Source organism: Sinocyclocheilus grahami, unplaced genomic scaffold, assembly GCF_001515645.1.
Source record: "Sinocyclocheilus grahami isolate Dianchi unplaced genomic scaffold, SAMN03320097.WGS_v1.1 scaffold311.1, whole genome shotgun sequence".
Lineage (NCBI taxonomy): Eukaryota > Metazoa > Chordata > Actinopteri > Cypriniformes > Cyprinidae > Sinocyclocheilus > Sinocyclocheilus grahami.
This window is the reverse complement of record NW_015505490.1, coordinates 428,586-453,850: the sequence shown is the minus strand read 5'-3', so window position 1 is coordinate 453,850 and position 25,265 is coordinate 428,586. Positions and strand designations below refer to the sequence as shown.

The 25,265-nt window shown below is 37.5% G+C and overlaps 2 protein-coding genes across 3 annotated transcripts in view; both read left to right on the top strand.

Moving 5' to 3' along the window:
• Nucleotides 1-1,351: 1,351 nt before the first annotated feature.
• LOC107601717 (layilin-like) lies at nt 1,352-5,619 on the top strand. Of its 2 annotated transcripts, XM_016293981.1 has the most exons (8): nt 1,352-1,584; nt 2,119-2,407; nt 2,753-2,910; nt 3,052-3,099; nt 3,826-3,915; nt 4,002-4,116; nt 4,227-4,362; nt 5,101-5,619. In XM_016293981.1, exons 1-8 carry the CDS (start codon nt 1,509-1,511, stop codon nt 5,269-5,271), a joined length of 1,083 nt encoding a protein of 360 aa, XP_016149467.1. In that variant the 5' UTR covers nt 1,352-1,508; the 3' UTR covers nt 5,272-5,619. The 2 variants fall into 2 exon arrangements, with proteins under 2 accessions (XP_016149467.1, XP_016149466.1); XM_016293980.1 differs by lacking the exon at nt 5,101-5,619 and having other exon boundaries at nt 4,227-5,072.
• A 2,669-nt stretch (nt 5,620-8,288) lies between these two features.
• Nucleotides 8,289-25,265, top strand: part of LOC107601680 (serine/threonine-protein kinase SIK2-like) — a 38,001-nt gene continuing 21,024 nt past the window's right edge. Inside the window, exons 1-4 of the mRNA XM_016293939.1 lie at nt 8,289-8,306; nt 8,566-8,709; nt 15,999-16,062; nt 25,065-25,226. Of these exons, the coding sequence (XP_016149425.1) occupies nt 8,289-8,306; nt 8,566-8,709; nt 15,999-16,062; nt 25,065-25,226 (388 nt within the window). The remainder of the gene's footprint in view (nt 8,307-8,565; nt 8,710-15,998; nt 16,063-25,064; nt 25,227-25,265) is intronic.

Genomic DNA, 25,265 nt, shown 5'->3' with positions numbered 1-25,265 from the left:
ACAGGCTGTTGGAAAACTGTGTGCTTCCTTTCCTGACTGGCTTCCTATTCCTGAGGATAGTGTGCGGCTGACTGTGAGCTGGCAGGGTCAACAGCAGTGACTGAGCTCCTTTGACTTGCACAGACCAGTCAACCTCATAAAAAGTCATCTTATTTCCTCTGCCAGTTTGCTAGTGAGCCAATCAAAATTGGTCCCTCCGCACTACATGTCTCTGAACAGATTTTATATGAACTGTAGAAACCACAGTGATTGATGTTTAGTAATGTGTTAGTGATACAGGAAAAGCACAAAACATTGCTAAAAGATTATGCACATGGTTACTTATCACTTATATCCTGCAACATATTTAACATACAAAAGGCAAAGCACTACAAAATAAAAATAAAACAACAATTTGGCAATTTAACAATTTAAAGATAATTAAGGAACAGTTCATCCAAAAATAAATAGCCTATTTGCTGAAAATATTTACTCACCCTCAGGCCATCCAAGATGTGGATGAGTTTGTTTCTTCATCTGACCAGATTTGGAGAAATTTAGCATTACATCACTTGTTCACCAATGGATCATCTGCAGTGAATAGGTGCCGTCAGAATGAGAGTCCAAACAGCTGATCAAAACATCACAATAACCCACAAGTAATCCACGCAACTCCATCCATCAATTAACGTCTTGTGAAGCAAAAAGCTGCATGTTTTATACTAAACAAATCACTTCACTTCAAACCATTGCTTCCAGCTAAAATCCTCTATCCATGACGTTGCTTTCTCAAGTGAAAAAGTCGTCTCATCTGAATCAGGAGAGAAATACTGTATGTACAGATCAAGCACTGTTCATAAGCGAAAACACTCCAAAACAGTTCTAAACAAATATGTTGGTGAATTTTGATGTGAGAGGACAACTGATGGGCTTTTTCACTGGAGGAAGCGTTATTATGGATTATGGACACCTTAATGATGGATTTGTTTCTTACACACAAGCAGCTTTTCACTTAACAAGACATTCATTGATGAACTGGAGTCATGGATTATACTTGTGGATTATTATGATGTTTTTATCAGCTGTTTGGCCTCTCATTCTGACGGCACCCATTCACTGCAGAGGATCCACTGGTGAGCAAGTGATGTGATGCTAAATTTCTCCAAACCCGTTCCAATGAAGAAACAAAGTGACATGGAAAAAAATAAGCCTAAACACGCACATAAATACATTTGTGTAACCTTTTTAAAATGTGTTAACTAATGTATTATTAGCTTGTTTATTTAAAAATAGTGAACAAAAGATATGCATTGTAGGAAAAAACTACTTCGGAACACTTGTACAATTCACACGTAATGAGTGGGAGCGCAAAAACAGCTACAGCAGCCTCAGCTAGCAGGCTCGAGCAAACATTTTGGAGTCAGAGTGAAAATTTGCTTGCGTTGGTTTTGTCTGACAGCGGGACGTTTTGGCAGGATCTAGAAACAGTCGTGTCGTGGCAATCGCACACCCATTGAAACTATGTAGAGATGGAGTTCATGAAACTGATCGGAACTGTTTTGGCCGTTTGTTTCCATCCCTGCTGCGCATCGAGCGCGTTCGGTGGTGAGTTTGTGCTTGTTTATGTAAAAATGTCGGTTCATGCACAGTGATATTCAAATGATCTTCGTTAGATTTGGTATGCTTCTTTAGTGCACAGTATTTAATAATGACAGTCTAATAATACGATAGTTTCGGTTAAGAGACTGCAGTCTTTTTAAACAAAGATTTCTGAAGCCTTTGTTTTGCAGAACCATATTTAACGAATACAAGCGTCAGCTGATGCAACAAACGCTTAATCACGGAGTACTTTTATGTACAGTGGTTTGTTTATGTACAGTTTACGGATAAGAAGGGTTTTATATATGGGTCACAGGCAGCTGTTTAGTCAGGGAGGATATGGCTGATGGCTGTCGCACACATGGCTTTGCTTGAGAGGATTTTCCGCCTGACACTTTGTGGAAGTTCTACTGGTTTCTTCCTCTCTTTGCTCGCATATGTCCCTGCGCCAACTTTCCTATAACGGTTCCTGCAATATTTCCATAATAGTACTTCAGGTTCAACCCTAACATCAGTGTTTTTTGGTGATGTGGTTTGCAGATCACAGGATATGCCGGAGAGGGACAGAGAAGCCCTGCTATAAGATCACAAGCTTCCAGGACAGCAGGCTCAGAGCAAGCTTTGAGGCAGCCAGACAGAAATGCAGGGAGGATGATGGAGAGCTGCTCAGTATTGAGACCGAGAATGAGCAGCGTCTGGTGGAGAGATTTGTGCAGGAGCTCAGGGCCTCTGATGGAGACTTTTGGATTGGGCTACGAAGGAGCTCACAATATAATGCGGATTGTTCATCACATTATTACTGGTTGGATTACAGTCAGGCCACATTCAGGTAGGATATTTGCAGTAATACCCTGAAATATTCTTATGAATGATTGATTTAAAAAAATTTTTTATTAATTTTAATTTTTTTGCACGTTTGGTTGTAGTATTAGAATTAATAAAATGGGGAGGGGGGATTAAAGCTATATAGAAATAAAAAAAATGGCAAAAGCACATTAAAAAATGACTAAAAACTAAGAAAAAACTGTAAATGTAAAAATCAAAGCTATTTGAAAATTAAAAATAAATAAAAAATTATGACAGAATTTTCAATTTTTTTGGTGAACTGTGCATTTAAGTGAAAGCAAAATAGTAAATCTAATATAGAATTTTCAGTGAGTCTGTGATTTTCCAGGAACTGGCTGGTGACAGAGCCCTCGTGTGGCCTTGATCAGTGTGTGGCCTTATTCTACAGGCCCTCATCTTCTTCTGGCCAGAAGGAGCACGACCTGTTCAAGTGGACTGACTACAACTGCAATTCCAAGAATAATTTCATCTGCAAGTACTCAGACGGTAGGCTTTTACTTATGTTAATGTTAGCTGTCACATTAAGATATTTAATAGGCAACCAATCTGAGACAAGCATCTTTAGTGTTAACATGTTATGTAAGAGGACTTCAAATGTAAACTCTGCTGCCTCCTGTATGTGTTTAGAGAAGCATCCTGTCCCCACTCCGGCAGGAAATATCACAACACTCGCAGGTAAACAAATCCTTAGCTTTTCTCTGGTGCGTTTGCTACTTTTTTTCTGACATAGCCCACAAAACTTGAAGATTAAAGGGATAGTTCCCAAAAAAGTGTAAATTGTCTTATCATTTACCAGTGTTATCATCATAAAATAAATATTAGATCAAAAACTTTTTTCGAAAAAAAAATTGGAAATGCTGCCTTGGTAAATTGAGATAAATAAGTGCAAGCGGAAGTACTAAAATTACTAAAACTAAAACTGATATAAGACAAAATGAAAGCTAAATAGAAATGTTAAAATAAAAATCAATAGAAAACAAAAGCATATAACAAAATTACTAAAACTTAAAATTAAAACGGAATGTATTAAAATAAAAGGTAAGTCAAAATATTAATATGTAATATAATAGTATATCAATTCTAAAATAACACAAAAATTAAAATAATCATTTACTCTCCTGTTCACTTGAATCACATGGAAAAGCAATAACATTCAGCACAGAGTAAAAACAATTATATAGGTTTAAAAGGCCATGAGAATGTGTAAATGAGGACATAAAAAAGGACAGAATTTTAATATTGAGGTGAATTATTACTTTAAAAAGATAGATAATAATACTTATGATGGCCTCTAGTGGTGGAAGTACTTTTGCTTACAGTAGTCAGGCTCAAAATCCATAATAGATCAAGGCCAAACACCATAAATGCTTATTTATCATTCACAGTGATTCTTGTTTTTAGGTGCTGATGACCTGACTCTGGTGCCAAAGCACCTGCCGCCCATTACAGTGGACAATGACAGGATAAAAACTGAACTCTCTGAGTCATCAGGTATTTCAGAAATTAATGGTCAATAGAATATTGGTTGAATTATATATATAGAACTTTTTTTTTAATAATGATGGACTTTCTCTTAGTTTCTATTTCAGATGACACTAATATTTACTACATCCTCCTCGCCACACTGCCTGTAATGCTGCTGTTGATATTGGTGGTGTCGGGGGTGTTCTGCTTCAGAGTCATGTCAAGAAGGTATATAATGGACTGCAAACATTTTTATCATTTCTTAGTTTGTTATTCTCTATGAACTATTTTGTCTGTCAGCCTGCCATATAATATACTCTCTGACTGTGTCTTTGCAGGAGAAAAGAACAGAATGAAATCTATGCCGTGCCAGGACAGTGGGTGCATCCCGTAGCTCCAAAAAGTCAGAAGGATTATGAACGCACCGACAAATTCAACCAGTCTGGAGCTCATCTGGAGTACATGAGCTCTGAAATTAACAGAACATTTAGCATGACGTCTGCAAACAGTCAGTTTGAGGAATACGAGAACGTCCTGAGCCGGCCCACGCAGTGTGGTTTTGTCACTAATGACATCTACGAGACCTGCCGGGGGTCCTCCGCAGTAGAGGCTGGATGGGTGGACAATGACATCTATGGATACTAAAACACTATACAGTGTATACTGACTGGTAAAGTCTCTTCCACTAGTGTGTCTGGCTCTCCCACCATGTTTGATCTCATCTCTAGTCTGTATGTCTGCTCTTTGATGTGCACTATGTGACCTGGTGGGGAAGTCATTGGGGGTCTAATGCAGGGGTGTATAGATTCCCATAACTGACTATCCAAAGAAGCATAAAGGTGTCATCGGCTTGTGAGAGCTTCCTCTGTGGAAGCTGGCATCCTGGAACAGGACCTTCCATTTGGAAATTCACAAAACAGTGAGTTGACCTCTCAGCCCATCTCAACAACATCCTTCTGTGTCTCTGAGAATGGCCTCTCTAAAGGATACCTACTGCTGTTCCCCTGTTTTTGAAGACTGTGTAGTTGCTTCATAAGCTCTTTTGAGTAAAAACTGAATTAAAGGATTTGTATATATAAAACATTATTGTAACATATTGAATATGTATTTTGCTTTTAGATATCAAATGATGAGCAAAAAGATAAATAATGAGGTTTTTTTTGCTGTATTTTGGATTGTAAAAGATATGTTGTTTGTCCTAATAGCTCTGAAATTAACAGAACATTTAGCATGACGTCTGCAAACAGTCAGTTTGAGGAATACGAGAACGTCCTGAGCCGGCCCACGCAGTGCGGTTTTGTCACTAATGACATCTACGAGACCTGCCGGGGGTCCTCCGCAGTAGAGGCTGGATGGGTGGACAATGACATCTATGGATACTAAAACACTATACAGTGTATACTGACTGGTAAAGTCTCTTCCACTAGTGTGTCTGGCTCTCCCACCATGTTTGATCTCATCTCTAGTCTGTATGTCTGCTCTTTGATGTGCACTATGTGACCTGGTGGGGAAGTCATTGGGGGTCTAATGCAGGGGTGTATAGATTCCCATAACTGACTATCCAAAGAAGCATAAAGGTGTCATCGGCTTGTGAGAGCTTCCTCTGTGGAAGCTGGCATCCTGGAACAGGACCTTCCATTTGGAAATTCACAAAACAGTGAGTTGACCTCTCAGCCCATCTCAACAACATCCTTCTGTGTCTCTGAGAATGGCCTCTCTAAAGGATACCTACTGCTGTTCCTCTGTTTTTGAAGACTGTGTAGTTGCTTCATAAGCTCTTTTGAGTAAAAACTGAATTAAAGGATTTGTATAAAACATTATTGTAACATATTGAATATGTATTTTGCTTTTAGATATCAAATGATGAGCAAAAAGATAAATAATGAGGTTTTTTTTGCTGTATTTTGGATTGTAAAAGATATGTTGTTTGTCCTAATAATAATAATATCTTTGTCAAATTATTTGGACTTATTCTTGAGCACAGAATAGCTTTTAATGGATGTGTTTGTGTTTAATCAACATTGTTCCCGCACTCCTGGAAAACCTGGAAATGTTAGGGAATTTTAAAAACAGGCCTGGAAAGGAAGAATGTATATTTTTATAGTGAATATACATTTTTCTTGTTAGTTATAATTGGTAAGAAGTTGATTGCAGTCTCTGTAAAATGTTTTTGACTGCAAAAGTCATGGGAATGGTCAGTCCTTGAAGCAATGTAACCCTAACAAATTATTTTATTTAATTGTATAATAAAAAAAATTGACTTTTTTGGAAATCTTATTCAGTGGCTTTTGTTATGAATGCTAAGAATTGATCTCTACCTTTTCCATATCGTCAAATGTCACTGCTGCTGCTGCTTGCTTAGCTATAACTTCACATGGGGTTCAGAGATGACTCATTTTCCAAACCACATTTTGTACCCTTTTTATTGACTGCGTCACTCAATTTATTGCAAATATTTTGAGCTAAACGTTCTGCTTTGGAAATGCATTATTATTATTCAGCTGAATTCCCTGAGGTCATCAGAGCTGTAGGAGCAGTGAAGTATATTAGACCTGAGTGACTGCAGTACAGCATGTGACCGGGAGATGTCGCCATATGATAGGCCACCTAAACCTGAATTACGTGCCGCTTTTGAGGACGTTTGTTGCACTTGTGTCATGGAGGTGTTTAAACTACATTTTCCAATACAAGACATGCACTGTCTGTAATGCGTTTCTACGCTCACATACTCTTGATATGCATGACTTGTTTATTAAACTGTTGTATAAATTGTTGAATACTGTCCAATACATCTCTCGCTCAGTTGATTCTTCAGACATATGTTTGTGACAAAATTCTGCTTTATATGATATAGTGATTATGATTATGTAATTGAGCAAATATGTGCCACGCCTGCTTTGATGTCTACAGGGTTGGGTTGCAAACATTTGACTTAGTGCCCTAGATGTCAAAATGTGATTACTTAAGACGATTAAGAGTCCGGGGACCTCCAGGAGGCTGCAAAGGGGGTTCATAGAAATGTTTAAATGTTTTTTATTATAAATAATAAAAAACACGATTTAAATAATACATTAAATGTAAATAAGTATATATATTTAAATAAAGAAAATATACTAATGCATCTAACAGTACAGTACAGTATAAATGGGGTCTTTACACAGATAACTATTAAGAGTCTCCGTGGAATTTAAAAGATTGAAAACCCCAGATTTAATATATACTTAAGATTCAATAAAGCCGGAAAACCACAGCGCATCGCCCTCGGCTCTCATTCCTCGACTGAAGTTCGCGAGAGACTTTATCAAAGTTGCTGTCGGCAGGCTTTCACAGCCAGCGCTCGACAAACACAGCGACGCTCTGGCCGTTGACTCAAGAGGTGGGTCTGGTCGTCTTGGAAACGAATTGGCACTGGAGTGTGGAAGCGCTTCGAAGCCCCGCCCCTTGTACAAATACCCCCATAGGCGCTGACGTCAATGCACGTCAACCAGAGAACATGATGCCTCCTGCAAGTCAACTCGTGTGCTCTCGCAAACACAGCTGAAATATTAGAGCGCTGTTGTATCGGAGGAGGTGGTGTGACACATCGCCGCGCTCCTAAACGCTCTCCTGTTTGATGTCACCAAGATGCTACCCTGGCAAACATAGATGATGTTTTGTTGAAATTGCGTGAAAACAAATATTTAAAGCATAAGTTACAATTATAAATCAATCAGTATTTATATATTTTTTTTATCATATGCCACCCTCTCAAGTCTTTGTGAGCCTTTTGTATATTAATATATTAATATAGTTACATTTAATATATATTTTTATAGAATATATATATATATGTGTGTATATATGTGTGTATATATGTATGTATGTATGTATGTATGTATGTGTGTGTGTGTGTGTGTATTGCACTAGGTATTTTATACTAGGTTTGGATTTTTGCAGGCCTTACCAAAATTTTACTGGGCCCACCAATTTATTTTTCAAAACATTATTTTTAATGTTTTGTAATGCAACAATGTTGGAAAATATATATAAATTATGGTAGGACTGTTGAAAATGTTGGCAGGGTAAAATCCAATCCGACCTGACCAGCAGAAAAAAATCCTTATTGTTGAGCCTTTCTTTGGCATTTAAAAATATTTGTGATTTAATGTACGTCAAGATTGACTGATATTTTTTCAAGATTTTTTTTATTCTGTTATAGGCTACTATGAAGATTCCTCATACTAACAGTAGGAAGCAAGCTGAAGCACCACAGTGTCATAAATCTTCATAACATAAAATGTTTTATATCACTGTAATGATATAAAACATAGGTCAAAGTCTTTAACTCTGCAATCAGTTTTTTCTGCTTCTGTGTACTTACCTGAATATTATTATTATACAGTCAAAAGGGGGATTGAAGTATGAGTGGTTATGAAATGGTAAATTACTCCTGTTCTTCTCCCATTTGTCTGGCAAATGATGAAAAGCCTGTGGGAAAATGATAATATAATTCGGATCATTAGCCTACTTCAGTAGTTAAGCCGTTAACCAGACGCTCAGGTGTGCTTTGCTCACATGTATTCTGCCTTTGATCCGCACTGGGCTTGTGAAGACTGGATCGACTTGCACTGCAGACAGCAACAAGACTAATGAATTTCACTGAGTAGCTTGAGGCATTAGGCTCTGTGCCAATGAAAGTGTGTTTCTGTGCCCTTCGTTCAACAGGTGGCTATAAAGATCATCGACAAGACCCAATTGGATGCTGTGAACCTGGAGAAGATCTATCGTGAAGTGCAGATCATGAAAATGCTGGACCATCCACACATCATTAAACTGTACCAGGTAAAGTCTACTCGGGCCATTTCCTGCCAGTACTGTTGACTCTAATATGATAAATTGCTTGTGGTGCTTCTCGTTTTTAAGTTGATTTGGATCAAAGCATCTGCTAAATTACTAAATGTAAAAAAAAAAAAATAATAATAATAATAATACAGCTTGTTGTGGCTGGTACAATATCTGATGATTTTGATTTTACTTTTTAAGTTTTGAGCCTTCAGTCTGGTTAGCTAGCTAGCTAATTAATTAATTAATAACACTAATAATTTGGACTTTACAAAGTATACAGGTGATCTGAACTAGAGGTCTTCACGGGTCCACTTGGATCCGAAAACCCGAGGTCCGACCCGAGCGGGTTCGGGTCCAAAACTTCATCGAGTAGGCCTACCTCGGACATGGGTCGGGTTCGGTATTAGCGGCCTCGAGTCTCGGGTAATTTAAAATAAACATGCTTTTCCCAAATGGACCCGATTAGACCCGAATTCTTTTAAAGTATCCCGAATGCGTAGGTTACTTTCACTTTCGTGTTAAGAGAGGAACACGCATAGAAAAGGAGCACACAGACATCATCTTATAGATATGAGATCCATCAGGAAAATTCACTCGCTTCATTATGCTGCGTGTTCATGCAGGGCTTTTTTTTTGTGTGTGCAGAAGCCTTTCGCCAGAGATCAGGTTGCAGACAACACTAGCGAATCCATTAATTATTAGGCTATCGATTTATTTTTTATAAAACTATCACATTTATTTTTCAAATCCACTGGTCACAATTGAAAGCCGAGCTCAGAAATAACTTGTATCCATCAGGCAGGCACTAATATAAAGTAGCCTAATAATAAATTGAATAAATGTTAAATAAATCAAAGTAATGGAAACCAGCCAAATCAGTCAGCAGGACACCGGGATTTTTCCTGACTGACTGCGGGGCTGCAGGCTGTACACGTTTACGTTCGGGTCCAGTCGGGTTGGAAAATAAATGCTGTCGGGTTGGACTCGGGTCTAATTTCATCGGGTCTGTCTCGGGTCGGGTTTTTCTATAAAAATAAAAAAAAATGTATGCACGTCGGGAAATCCAATCCGACCTGACCAGCAGAAAAAAATCCTTATTGTTGAGCCTTTCTTTGGCATTTAAAAATATTTGTGATTTAATGTACGTCAAGATTGACTGATATTTTTTCAAGATTTTTTTTATTCTGTTATAGGCTACTATGAAGATTCCTCATACTAACAGTAGGAAGCAAGCTGAAGCACCACAGTGTCATAAATCTTCATAACATAAAATGTTTTATATCACTGTAATGATATAAAACATAGGTCAAAGTCTTTAACTCTGCAATCTGTTTTTTCTGCTTCTGTGTACTTACCTGAATATTATTATTATACAGTCAAAAGGGGGATTGAAGTATGAGTGGTTATGAAATGGTAAATTACTCCTGTTCTTCTCCCATTTGTCTGGCAAATGATGAAAAGCCTGTGGGAAAATGATAATATAATTCGGATCATTAGCCTACTTCAGTAGTTAAGCCGTTAACCAGACGCTCAGGTGTGCTTTGCTCACATGTATTCTGCCTTTGATCCGCACTGGGCTTGTGAAGACTGGATCGACTTGCACTGCAGACAGCAACAAGACTAATGAATTTCACTGAGTAGCTTGAGGCATTAGGCTCTGTGCCAATGAAAGTGTGTTTCTGTGCCCTTCGTTCAACAGGTGGCTATAAAGATCATCGACAAGACCCAATTGGATGCTGTGAACCTGGAGAAGATCTATCGTGAAGTACAGATCATGAAAATGCTGGACCATCCACACATCATTAAACTGTACCAGGTAAAGTCTACTCGGGCCATTTCCTGCCAGTACTGTTGACTCTAATATGATAAATTGCTTGTGGTGCTTCTCGTTTTTAAGTTGATTTGGATCAAAGCATCTGCTAAATGACTAAATGTAAAAAAAAAAAAAAAATAATAATAATAATACAGCTTGTTGTGGCTGGTACAATATCTGATGATTTTGATTTTACTTTTTAAGTTTTGAGCCTTCAGTCTGGTTAGCTAATTAATTAATTAATTAATTAATAACACTAATAATTTGGACTTTACAAAGTATACAGGTGATCTGAACTAGAGGTCTTCACGGGGATCCGAAAATCCGAAAACCCGAGGTCCGACCCGAGCGGGTTCGGGTCCAAAACTTCATCGAGTAGGCCTACCTCGGACATGGGTCGGGTTCGGTATTAGCGGCCTCGAGTCTCGGGTAATTTAAAATAAACATGCTTTTCCCAAATGGACCCGATTAGACCCGAATTCTTTTAAAGTATCCCGAATGCGTAGGTTACTTTCACTTTCGTGTTAAGAGAGGAACACGCATAGAAAAGGAGCACACAGACATCATCTTATAGATATGAGATCCATCAGGAAAATTCACTCGCTTCATTATGCTGCGTGTTCATGCAGGGCTTTTTTTTTGTGTGTGCAGAAGCCTTTCGCCAGAGATCAGGTTGCAGACAACACTAGCGAATCCATTAATTATTAGGCTATCGATTTATTTTTTATAAAACTATCACATTTATTTTTCAAATCCACTGGTCACAATTGAAAGCCGAGCTCAGAAATAACTTGTATCCATCAGGCAGGCACTAATATAAAGTAGCCTAATAATAAATTGAATAAATGTTAAATAAATCAAAGTAATGGAAACCAGCCAAATCAGTCAGCAGGACACCGGGATTTTTCCTGACTGACTGCGGGGCTGCAGGCTGTACACGTTTACGTTCGGGTCCAGTCGGGTTGGAAAATAAATGCTGTCGGGTTGGACTCGGGTCTAATTTCATCGGGTCTGTCTCGGGTCGGGTTTTTCTATAAAAATAAAAAAAAATGTATGCACGTCGGGTTCGGGTAAGAAGTGATTCGGGTCGGGTACAGATTTTAGGACCCGAGAAGATCTCTAATCTGAACTCTGAAATTGATTTAGAAATCAGCTGTTTCAATTGGTGTTTCACGACCAATTTGAACGTTCTCTGCACCTGCCACTAGGGGGTGAAATGCGGCAATCGTTTGTGAATGTTTCGGGTCGATTCGGGTCGGGTACAGATTTTAGGACCCGAGAAGATCTCTAATCTGAACTCTGAAATTGATTTAGAAATCAGCTGTTTCAATTGGTGTTTCACGACCAATTTGAATGTTCTCTGCACCTGCCACTAGGGGGTGAAATGCGGCAATCGTTTGTGAATGTCGGAGATAGTGGAAAGATGGCTTTAGATGTCTGTGTTTGGAAGTGTTGACTCAGGACTTGTTCTTGCATTAATAAACTCCAAACAAAATGGAACAGACACTCATAGCGCAGGATGCTAAAAAAACAGCAAGAGGTGCAACAAACAAAGAAGTCCATCTGACACGTGTAAACACAGATCGACTATTAAATAATAGCAGTGGCAGAACACGCAAACAGCCCATATCATATACAGATGTGGCTTTTTTGTGGCCTTTTGACTCAATGGTATCTCTTAAAATGTCTTTCAGGGTCACGCATACAGTTAGTGACACTAATAGATAAGATTGTAACGTTGGGTATTTTACAAAAAAACATTAGTACAAGCAAATATGGAGTAATAATTTATCAGCTGTAGTTCCACTGTCTGAAATATTATATGATATACAATGCAGTTCTCTAATTTTACCTGAGCAAATATCACCATATTACCAGCCATCAAGCCAAAGTTAATAGCTAACTACTTTTCACAGTAAACTATCGCATGAACACATTAAATTTGTCCAGCTGGAAAAAGCCTATTTTTTTTAACTAGAGATCATTCACACTTTGGAGTCAAAGTCACACAAACACTAAGAAGATGAGATAACTTCTCCCCCAGTGTGACTTCACTGCAGCATTATGTAAGAGTCAGACTTTAGGTCACTTTGGTTTTTGGGAATGGGAATAGCACTTCCTTATTATACAACGCAGCGGCACCAGTCCAAGCCCTTGCCGTGTAATCATAGTGCATCATTATTTCCAATGGTTACTCCATTCAAACGGCATGGGTCAATTAGTCATTTCCTTTCAAGCCTCATAAACAGAGGGCAGCTCTGCAGGCCCTGCCATCTCATCTCTAACCCCCGGTTTCCCTCTGCCCCATCTGCTACGGCTCAGGGTCCTAACACCAAGCAGCTGCTCTGCACACGCACTCTCATGTACACGTAATGCAGCAGCAAATGGTCCATATTTACTGTGGTGATCTGCCTCTATTCACACGTCATACATCAGCAGCATTACATGTCAGCTTTTTCTTTGGTCATTTCAGAGAGGGATGATTCTTTTCTATAACAACTGATCAATTAATTTGAAAACTATGTATATATATATATACACACACACATACAGTGGGTATAGAAAAGAATCCCCCCCCCCCCCTTTATATAATCACATTTAGTTGCTTTGTAGCCTGAAATGAAGACGAACACATTTTTTGTTTTATCCAGCTATATTTACTCAGTGTAACTTATAACATCTAATTTAAAGATATAACACCAACATGTCAGAGAGGAAAAAAAATAAATAAAAAAAAAGGATCACCCCCTTGTTGTCAGTATTTTGTTGAACCACCTTTTGATTTAATTACAGCCTTTAGTCTGTTGGGATATGTCTCTACTAACTTTGCACATCTAGACTTTGCAATATTTGCCCACTCTTTGCAGAACTGCTCAAGTTCAGTTAAATTTGATGGTGAGCGTTTGAGGACTGCAGTCATTCCACAGATTTTCAGTGGGGTTTAAGTCTAGGCCATGCAAGGACATTCACCTTTTTCTCCTTCAAACACTGTGTGCTCAGTTTTGCTGTGTGCTTTGAGTCAATCATGTTGGAAGGTAAAACTTCTTCCCATTGACAACTTTCTGGCAGAGGACTGCAGATTTTCCTCAAGAATTTGATGGTATTTTGCCCCATCAATTTTTCCTTTATCCTGACAAGTGCTCCAGTCCCTGCTGCAGAGAAACACCCCATAACCGGATATTACCACCTCCATGCTTTACTGGAGGAATGCTGTTATTTGGATGGTGAGCTGAGCTGTATTGGATTTCCGCCAAACATATTGTTTGGTGTTGAGGCCAAATAATTCAATTTTAGTCTCATGTGGCCTCAGAATCTTCAAGGTGCATTCACAATGACCACTCTTTGTCATAAATTCCTGCAACTGCTTCAGAGTTGCTGTAGGCCTCTTGGTCGCCTCTCTGACCAGTTTCCTCCTGGCTCTTTCATCCAGTTTGGAGCGACATCCTGATCCAGGGAGGGTCTGTGTTGTACCAAATACCTCCCACTTCTTAATAGACTTCACTGTGCTTCTAGACATTAATAAAGCCTTTGACATTTTTTGTATCAATCTCCTGACTTGTGCCTGTCCACAACTTTATCTTGGAGATCTTTTGAGAGTGCCTTGCCACCCATAGTTGATTGTTTGCTTCAGTTGCACTACCAAGGGCTGAAATGCTCCAGGAAAGCTCTTTTCATGCTGAGCTAATCAAAATGACCAAATGGCTTTGTGTGCCATTGAAAAGGTGATTAGCTACACCTGATTGAGTTTACAAGTCATTTTTAGGAGAGGGGTGATCCTTTTTCCAACTCAGTGATTCTGTTTCTTTATTTTTTTCTGTTGGTGTTATATCTTTAAATTAGCTGTTATTAGTTGCACTGAGTAAATACAGCTGGATAAAACAAACTGTCCATCTTCATTTCAGGCTACAAAGCAACAAAATGTGATTATTTTAAAGGGGGGTGATTCTTTTCTATACCAACTGTACATTCATACAGTGTTGGGGGTAACGCATTACAAGTAATGCGAGTTTAACAAAATCAGATTACTTTTTTTAAAGTAACTAGTAAAGTAACACATTACTTTTAAATTTACAACGAAATATCTGAGTTACTTCCCGAGTTTTCCAATTTATTCACTGACACTGCGTATTAAGAGAAATTGGGAGTGAGGTGCAGAGGCACTTCCTTTAGCTCGAGGCTTATTAATTTCACTTTTTTGTGTGAAAGGGCCAAAAATATAACTTTTGAGCTAACCTAGCCCAGGTGAGAAAAAGTAATGCAAAAGTAACATAATGCATTACTTTCTATAAAAGGTAACTAAGTAATGCAATTAGTTACTTTTTATGGAGTAACACAATACTTTAATGCATTACTTTTAAAATTAACTTTGCCCAACACTACACACACAAACACACACATACACAAACTTTAAACATTTTTTCTAGGTTGTAAGTAAAAAATTATTGGAGTATATTTTACAAGAAAATACTATTTCTACATCAAAATTACCTGTTTAATTCAAAGTGTTACTTGTGTACAAAGGGTTATTTCTTTGTAATTGTTTGCAAAAAAATTACCAATTGTTTCTACACCAAATGATTTTCAGTGTATTTGAATAGGCATGTTATGTAATTTCTAATTGATTGATAGTCCTATTTTGTTGTCAGTTATCTTTGGGAACAGCGTGACCCATCCCCTGGTGTAATGTGACTAACCTCTGCCAGTGTGTCACGTAACAGACAGCCAACTAGTGTAGAATCAACTATTCACATGAGATCATTTGAGTTATTTCCAGTTATTTGCTTATTTGGCAGCTGATTGGGATAAGAAGTGCTTTGTATTCATTGTGTCCAGAACAGCTCTGAGATCACAGCTTCCATCAAAACATGTTTCTGGAAAGGAGAATTAGTTTAGGAGTTTAAAAGATGATTCATATTCTGGCCTAGTTGCTGATTTTATTAGTCAACCCTGTCATGCCTTTAAATGGCAAGAACAGAAAAGCCCCTACAAGTTGAGCCCAGATTAGGCTGATTTCCACAAAAGCCTATAGAGTTGAAGCTGGTGTATCAGTAAAACCCAAACCAACTGACTGTAGAAATGGCCGACAGTAGTGTTTATGGGGGACTCTGTGAATGTTTCTGAATTATAACATGCCGCTTCTCTACACTACATTTAGTTCTATTCATCTTTTTGTTTTCTTTGGCTAATTCTGGAGGCCTCCCACACATTACTGGCTCTGACACTGCACTGTGAATCGAGCCTATGAGTAAACCAGCATCCCAATCTGATTCATGTGTGTTTCATTATAATGTGAACTCAATAGGATACTTCAGATTTCAGCTGAATGTAGCAGTCATTTTATCACTCAACCCACTTTTTGCACTCGCTTTGTGTTTCATGTGTATTTTGGATCTATGCACGCCATCTACTATAGTGTGAAAGACAAAGGATTTTACCTGTAATGCATCTTTTTTTTTTCTTCATCCTCACGCAGGTCATGGAGACCAAGAATATGCTGTACCTTGTGACCGAATACGCCAAGAATGGGGAAATCTTTGGTAAGTGGTACCAAACATTTACAATAGTGCGATGCAAATTTTGGTACCTGATATGAAATATATTGCATAATGAATAATTGTTGTTATTATAATAGCAACCAATAATACTCACAGGGCCTAAGTATCTATTACATTATTGGATGAATGTTGTATTCAGGATGGTTAGCAAAGAATTACATGAGATTATTTTTTAATAAAAAAAAAAAGAAAAGCTGACTGCCGTATTTGGATGTTGTTGTTCTTGCTCTTGTTGTTGATTCACGATGTAAAAAACTATATAAAATTAATGTAAAAGCACTATATAAATATATGAGACATTGCCACAGTTCTTCTGGATTGAGTCTGTCTCAGTTTGTTCTGTTTCGTCATTCCAGACAGACTGGATGATGATGAGATCAGATCTCTGTGTGGAGCACTAGGTGTTGACAGACTTCTTGTGCAAACAAAAATCTCACTGGATTATTACAATTAATGGCAAAATGAATGTTTGGAAATGTAAACTGATACTTCCTACTGACACTACAGCAAAAGATAGAAATAACTGACTTAAAACAATTTTTTTAAGCTGGTGAAATACTAGTATTCTAATCATTTTGGCCACCACGGTTTATAAAATCATACATATACACACGGTGTTGTGGTAACGCATTACAAGTAACGCGAGTTACATAATCAGATTACTTTTCAAGTAACTAGTAAAGCAGCGCATTACTTTTAAATTAACAACAAAATATCTTAAGTTTTTAAAATTGATTAACTTTTTAAAATAAATAACAAAAGTTACTTTGTTATTTATTCACTGGCACCTCTCCTGTCCCATATTAAGAGAAATTAGGAGTGAGGTGCAGAGGCACTTATTAATTTCACTTTTGGTGTGAAAGGGCCAAAAATGTAACTTTTGGGTTTTTTTGTTATCAAAAAATAAATAAGCTAGCCTAGCCCAGGTAAGAAAAAGTCATGCGAAAGTTACATAATGCATTACATTCCATAAAAAGTAACTAAGTAACACAATTAGTTACTTTTTATGAAGTAACACGTTATTGTAATGCATTACTTTTAAAAGTAACACTGCATACACACACAAACTTTAATCTTTTTTTCTAGGCTGTAAATAAAACAAATTATTACAAATTAATACTATTTTAGTTTTTCTACATCAAATGTTTAATTCAATGTGTTACTTGTGTACAAAGTGTTAAGTTTTTGTAATTGTTTGAGAAAATTACTAGCAATCGTTTCTACACTAAATTATTTGCAATGTATTAGAATAGGCATATTATGTCATTTCTAATTGATTGATAGTCCTAGTTTGTTGACAGTCATCTTTGGCAACAGCGTGACCCATCCCTTGATGTAATGTGACTAACCACTGCTGATGTGTCACGTAACGGACAGCCAACTAGTGTAGTATCAAATGAGATCATGAGATCATTTGAGTTATTTCCAGTTATTTGCTTATTTGGCAGCTGATTGGGATAAGAAGTGCTTTGTATTCCAGAACAGTTATATATGTGTATTATTTATTTTATTTATTTTTTCTTTAGTAATGTGTGGTGACATTTACTGTTTCTCTGTAAAAAAAAAATGTTTAGGAATCTGGGTGACCAGAAATTCCGTGTGAGGACGAAAAGTTCCCCCGCAGATTTTGCACATTTTCAAAGAGCGTGACTTCGCCATCTGAGCTGTGCTTCAAACATTTCTACAATATTGACAATCAACAATGCCTTTATTGCCTGTTAAATTTTGTAAAGTTTCGCTAATGTGACAGCACCTCAAAGGGTTAGCTCACCCAAAAATGAAAATGTTGTCATTAATTACTCACCTTCATGTTGTTCCAAACCCGTAAGACCTTTGTTCTATAGTGTGAAAGACAAAGGATTTTACCTGTAATGCATCTTTTTTTTTTCATCCTCACGCAGGTCATGGAGACCAAGAATATGCTGTACCTTGTGACCGAATACGCCAAGAATGGGGAAATCTTTGGTAAGTGGTACCAAACATTTACAATAGTGCGATGCAAATTTTGGTACCTGATATGAAATATATTGCATAATGAATAATTGTTGTTATTATAATAGCAACCAATAATACTCACAGGGCCTAAGTATCTATTACATTATTGGATGAATGTTGTATTCAGGATGGTTAGCAAAGAATTACATGAGATTATTTTTTAATAAAAAAAAAAAGAAAAGCTGACTGCCGTATTTGGATGTTGTTGTTCTTGCTCTTGTTGTTGATTCACGATGAAATGATGCTTTGCTTATGCTGTCTGTCAGCCAGATCTACCTCTTATCAATTTCACTATGCATTTATCCTGATTCCACATCACTGACACGGAGAAAGTGTGTATTCAGCCTAACATCTTGATTTCAGATGATAGTGACAAAGGTCAGGCTGAAATTAGCTCAGGCGAGACAAACACAGTCTGTGTGAATAACCATCATAGTCACAAGCAACAAATGTGTCAGTGATGATGATGATCATATTCTGATGGCTCAGCTGTCTGTCTTTCCATTGCTTTGGAGTTCTTTCTGTATCACACACAAGCTCGAAGCTAAGAGCATGGTTCAAGGAATGGTTCATGCTAAATTTTTATTCTGTCATCGTTTACTCCTACTCTCATTATTCAAAGCCTGAGTGACTTGCTTTCTTCCGTAGAATACAAAGGGAGCATTTTTTTTTATAAAGTACCAGTACTGGTCACCTGTTTCAGTTAGAGTGAACTAACTGAATTTTTAATGCTTCAAAAAGCATCCAAAAGCCCCACAATAACAGTCCATTTGACACATGCTATATTCAAGTCTTCTGAAAGTCATATGATCACTTCATGAGACAAATGTAGGTCCTTATTCACTGCTAATCTTCCATTTGGTTTTCCCCACAAAGTTATTGAATGACTTCTGAAGATTTGGAATATTATGGAACAAGTCCTATGGATTACTGTTATGATATTGTATAGTTTTTTTTTTCTTCACTGTAGCCATTCACTTTTATTACAGTAGCTATTTGGAAAAAAAATATATTCTGGTCGGATATTCTTTAAAGACTTCACACAGAGAAGATTCATACAGGTTTGGAACAACATGGACGTAAATAATCTGAATTTGCATGTTTTTTTAGTTAAACTGTCCCTTTAAAAATCACTTGTTGGTGATTCTTGAAGGTGAAAATTATGTAAAAGTAGACTATATCACTGCCAGTGACTGATCTCTATGGCTGAATCCGAAATCGCCCCCTATACCCTCATTCACTCTTCCCTACATTAGACCACTAATACAGTTCACTTGAAAGAGTAAATGAAAACGAGTGAGTGAATTCGGACAGAGTGCAGAAGGACTGCCGCTTTTGCATAGTTTGAGCTGGCTGTTTAATAATCATTTGAATCTGGCAGCTCCAGTAGTAAGATGAAAGGATTTATCTTTAACTCTGTCATGGAAATTATGTATAAAACCTAATTAAACAATTTAACAATGAATTTGTACCTGTATTATATTACGCTGTACGCCGTGGACAAGTGCTTTATAAAATGGATGGATGGATGAATCAGCTGCGGGCGCCATCTTCTGGCGAGGTGCGGCAATTCATTCGCCAGGTGACTCTCGCAGTGCATTATGGGTATTCTCTAGCTGTTGAACATACATCAGTTGTACACTCGTTATTGCTGTGCATTGTGAGATTAAATGAGTGAAGTTGATAATGTCCATTAAGGCTTCAGACACCACTAAAAATGGCTGTCCCCTCAAATAGTGCCCAAATTAAGGATATAGGGGGTGATTTCTGACTCCGGGTTTGATTTTGTAGCAGCAGCTGCTGTGCACCACCTGTGAAAGCTCACATAATCATCACACATTTTTCTTACATAACAGTGTGTCTATTTCACAGTACACGGCAATGTGATATGCTACCAAGAATTACCCTGGGGAGTCAAAAATTTTTTTTTATGTGTGTGTTTTTAAGTTTTGATGTGTTTTTAAGAGAAATAGCTGTAATATAAAACCTATAGATAGAGTAGCCCCGCCCACAGTGAAATCCTATTGGTCCAAAACTGTATATTCAACATCAAATATATTCGAATTGGCTGTTGTTGTTCTGCATCGTGTAACATTTATGCTTTCATTGCGGACAGACAAATGACTTGACTTACTGTTTTGTTTCAGATGTATTTGTTGTATTTTTGTAAACATATTTGTCACGCATATTCTGTTTGGCCAGCCACCAATCAGCACGCTCATACTGGTAAAGTGTTTTATTGCTACACAATAAACGGACATTTAGTGTGATTCTTTTACAATCTCGCGGTTGGGGTGTACTTTGTGTGGAAACCATGACCCTGGTGACAACAGCCTCTCTGTTTTGAAAGAGATATAAAGAGGGATGTCGTGGGTGGCTGGGGCAAACTAAATTACTTGTTCCTGCCCAATTGTGCTAAAGGGTGAGATAACAGCCAAACGTCCTGTAGAGAATTGAAATGAGGTTGCCAAGGTCAAATAAAATGATCTGTCGACATAGCATGACTAATACTTACATGACAGTTTTTGTTAAGATTACCACATAATTACTGTCTTGTAGTACTGAGAGGCCATGTTGTCCAGCTATTGTGATTCTCTGTTGCACAATATGACTATGCAACTTATTTACAGCATGTGCCATCTCTATCAACACTAAAAGTCTCCAGTTAATCACAAATTCTGAAAGATACTTTTTGTAATCATTAAGACCAGGTGGTGTGCGCTTGCACCACACTGAATCTAAGCTATCCTAACATAACACAGGCACTCACTTCCATCAAATAATCTTCACGGGATAAAAGAGAGAGGAGAGAGAGACTGAGCAGCATTTGGTGCTGTGAAGTGCTGGGTTCGGTCCCCTGTGGTGGAGCTTAGCAGCGCAGAAGCCCACCACTAAAGTCTGTCTGCTCCACCAGCACCGCAGAGCAGAGCCGAAGCATTAGAGGGACCTGGAAACTGGGTCAACTTCGAATAAGTAGAAGCTGCAGAATGCACAGGCAAAGCAGGAGAGAGAGGGAAAGCTAAGGGACATTGATTTGAATTCTGGAAGTGGAGAGGAGAAATGTAGGCCATGCATATTTTAGAAAAATCCAGAGCTGGAGAAAAGGTTCTTTTTGAACATGTCAGCTGATCAGTCTTGACACCCGTGTCTGCCCTCAGCCTCTCGATCCCTGCCTTTTACCCTCAGGCTCTGTTTCTAGTCTGTCGATTTTAGATTTTAGCATTAGTATTGGTAGTATAGGAAAACTCATAATTCCTGTCTAGATCATTTATGACTCACTGGAAAGAGCGTACGTGTGTTTGGAGACCAGAAGAAATTTATTCAGTATGTTGGAAATAGTTTCACTTATTTGTAACAAAATAACCAAAATAAAAATGACCAAATTTATCTTGGTATTACCATGTTTTTGCATATTTACTATGGAAGCATTATGGTTTTTCCTTTGGATATTTAATACCATGATCTCATAAATTGAGAGACTGTTTGAAAAATATTTTTTATAGCTAATTAAAAAAATGTCACACAGCAAGAGAATAAAGAATGATGGTGAAGTTTTAATGATGTTAAAAGCTTAAAATAAATGGTCATCTAATTAATGAAGAATCTAATTAAAGAATTAGAAAATACCATGGTATTGTTTGAAGTGTTTTTTTTAATTTGAACATTTTTCTAGTTCTTTTAAAATTAATTTATATGCTTATATGCAGAATGACCTTATTAACTATGAAATGTAATATGACTTATTATTATTACAAATATTTTATTTATTTTATTTCAGTGAATTAAAGCTGGTGGAACACTTAGAATACCATCAGTATTTTTGTAAGTGACAATACTGCTAGGACAAGGTTCAGCTAGTTCATGCTTTTAAACCCCTAACACACAAGCCCGGCAGTAAAATGCTCCTTGCTGGGAAGAGGAAATGCTCTTTCTCCTCTCACGTGCCTCTTTAAGGCAGTTAGTCAGTCCATGCAACTGTGGTGTACCTGACACTCTGGTTTGTAAGGGTCAGTTGAGAGGAACTCCATTTGTACTACTTATAAAGTAGAAGCAACTTTTATTAGGCCAGCTGGCCAGCTCAGGCTCTTTTAGGTCTCTCTTGTTCATGCTCACATGGCTAAGAGAAGAAGAAAAAAATCATACATAAGATCATTTTAGAGGCCTGACTGAGGTACCTGGTATGCTGGCACCAGAATGATATGACGTTCTTTTGGCCAAAGTCCACAGTCTGTGATTTAGTGGGGGTGATTACAGCCAGTTGAGTGGTATAAAGTAGAGTGTATGAACATCTTATCTTAAAGTAGATTCCTGCTGGCCATTTGACACAAATATGAGACATTCCTATGTCAGGTGTGTTTTTTGATTAGTAGTGTAGTCCTAAAAAAGTTTAAAATGGAGCACAATTTCAGAATGTTACATCAGGTATCTAATTGGTTAGCTCAATGAATTTTACATTTGGCATTACTGTAAAATTATTATTATTGTAATATACTGCATATATATTATTATTGTAGTATATATATATATATATATATATATATACAACAATAATAATATATATGCAGTATATTACAATAATAATAATTTTACAGTAATGCCAAATGTAAAATTCATTGAGCTAACCAATTAGATACCTGATGTAACATTCTGAAATTGTGCTCCATTTTAAACTTTTTTAGGACTACACTACTAATCAAAAAACACACCTGACATAGGAATGTCTCATATTTGTGTCAAATGGCCAGCAGGAATCTACTTTAAGATAAGATGTTCATACACTCTACTTTATACCACTCAACTGGCTGTAATCACCCCCACTAAATCACAGACTGTGGACTTTGGCCAAAAGAACGTCATATCATTCTGGTGCCAGCATACCAGGTACCTCAGTCAGGCCTCTAAAATGATCTTATGTATGATTTTTTTCTTCTTCTCTTAGCCATGTGAGCATGAACAAGAGAGACCTAAAAGAGCCTGAGCTGGCCAGCTGGCCTAATAAAAGTTGCTTCTACTTTATAAGTAGTACAAATGGAGTTCCTCTCAACTGACCCTTACAAACCAGAGTGTCAGGTACACCACAGTTGCATGGACTGACTAACTGCCTTAAAGAGGCACGTGAGAGGAGAAAGAGCATTTCCTCTTCCCAGCAAGGAGCATTTTACTGCCGGGCTTGTGTGTTAGGGGTTTAAAAGCATGAACTAGCTGAACCTTGTCCTAGCAGTATTGTCACTTACAAAAATACTGATGGTATTCTAAGTGTTCCACCAGCTTTAATTCACTGAAATAAAATAAATAAAATATTTGTAATAATAATAAGTCATATTACATTTCATAGTTAATAAGGTCATTCTGCATATAAGCATATAAATTAATTTTAAAAGAACTAGAAAAATGTTCAAATTAAAAAAAACACTTCAAACAATACCATGGTATTTTCTAATTCTTTAATTAGATTCTTCATTAATTAGATGACCATTTATTTTAAGCTTTTAACATCATTAAAACTTCACCATCATTCTTTATTCTCTTGCTGTGTGACATTTTTTTAATTAGCTATAAAAAATATTTTTCAAACAGTCTCTCAATTTATGAGATCATGGTATTAAATATCGTATATATATATGTGTATTATTTATTTTATTTATTTTTTCTTTAGTAATGTGTGGTGACATTTACTGTTTCTCTGTAAAAAAAAAATGTTTAGGAATCTGGGTGACCAGAAATTCCGTGTGAGGACGAAAAGTTCCCCCGCAGATTTTGCACATTTTCAAAGAGCGTGACTTCGCCATCTGAGCTGTGCTTCAAACATTTCTACAATATTGACAATCAACAATGCCTTTATTGCCTGTTAAATTTTGTAAAGTTTCGCTAATGTGACAGCACCTCAAAGGGTTAGCTCACCCAAAAATGAAAATGTTGTCATTAATTACTCACCTTCATGTTGTTCCAAACCCGTAAGACCTTTGTTCATCTTCTGAACACAAATTAAGATATTTCTGATGAAATCCGAGAGCTTTCTGACCCTGCATAGACAGCAACACAGCTACCACATTCAAGGCCCAGAGAGGTAGTAAGGACATTGTTAAAATAGTCCATGTGACATCAGTGGTTCAACCGTAATTTTATGAAGCTACGAGAATACTTTTTGTGTGCAAAGAAAACAAAAATAACTTTATTCAGCAATTTCTTCTCTTCCATGTCAGTCTCCACCACGCATTCATGATGCATGCGTGTGTGTTGAACCACTGATGTCCCATGGACTATTTTAACAATGCCCTTACTACCTTTCTGGACCTTGAATGTAGAAGTTGTATTGCTTTTTTCTATGGAGGGTCAGAAAGCTCTCAGATTTCATCAAAAATATCTTAATTTGTGTTCAGAAGATGAACTAAGGTCTGGCGGGTTTGGAATGACATGCGGGTGAGTAATTAATGACAGAATTTTCATTTTTCGGTGAACTATCCCTTTAAGGCTAGCTTATCCAAGGTAATTCTGCGATCACAAATTGTTGTCTGTTGAAAATTGATTTAGATTTTTGAAAAACGGCTTATTCAGAGAATGATGCCTTGTACCCATAGTCGCTCCACCAGCCCACCTCAATGTAATCCCAAGGCAAGTATGGAATGGAATGTGTGAGGACTGTAGGTCTGGCCAGGGACTGACCCAGTACTCTAGGGTGTGGTGACCACATGATTACACCATCCGGGGGGATGTTTACCCTACTCACACACCACAGAGCCTCCTTATTGTGGCTCATCAATCTCTGCCACTAGCCACACCACACCGCCAAGCCTTTCCCGGTACAACGTGTGGTCATGGTTTTCAACTCATGTTTTTTTTCTTTTCTTGTTTTTGTGTGTGTGTGTGTTCAGTCACATTTTATTGTGACCCTTATTACACTACATTACCCATGGAAAATGTTTAATTGATTCAGGTCTGTGCTTTGTGTATTTGTGATGTTTAGTTAACCTCACGTCAACTTTATTTAGACTACCTAGCCAAGCATGGACGGCTGAGTGAACCAGAGGCACGACGCAAGTTTTGGCAAATTCTGTCTGCTGTTGAGTACTGCCACAATCGAAACATCGTTCACCGGGACTTGAAGGCGGAGAATCTGCTGCTGGATGGACACATGAACATCAAGATTGCTGGTAAAGGCCACCACAGTTACATTATTCAAAATTTTGATA

Excerpts from the sequence above, each read along its gene's own strand:
- LOC107601717 (XM_016293981.1), top strand. The coding sequence starts at position 1,509 with ATGGAGTTCATGAAACTGATCGGAACTGTTTTGGCCGTTTGTTTCCAT. Across the intron at positions 3,916-4,001 it reads TGAACTCTCTGAGTCATCAG|TTTCTATTTCAGATGACACT; the intron begins GTATTTCAGAAA and ends ACTTTCTCTTAG. Across the intron at positions 4,363-5,100 it reads TGGAGTACATGAGCTCTGAA|ATTAACAGAACATTTAGCAT; the intron begins ATTAACAGAACA and ends AATAGCTCTGAA.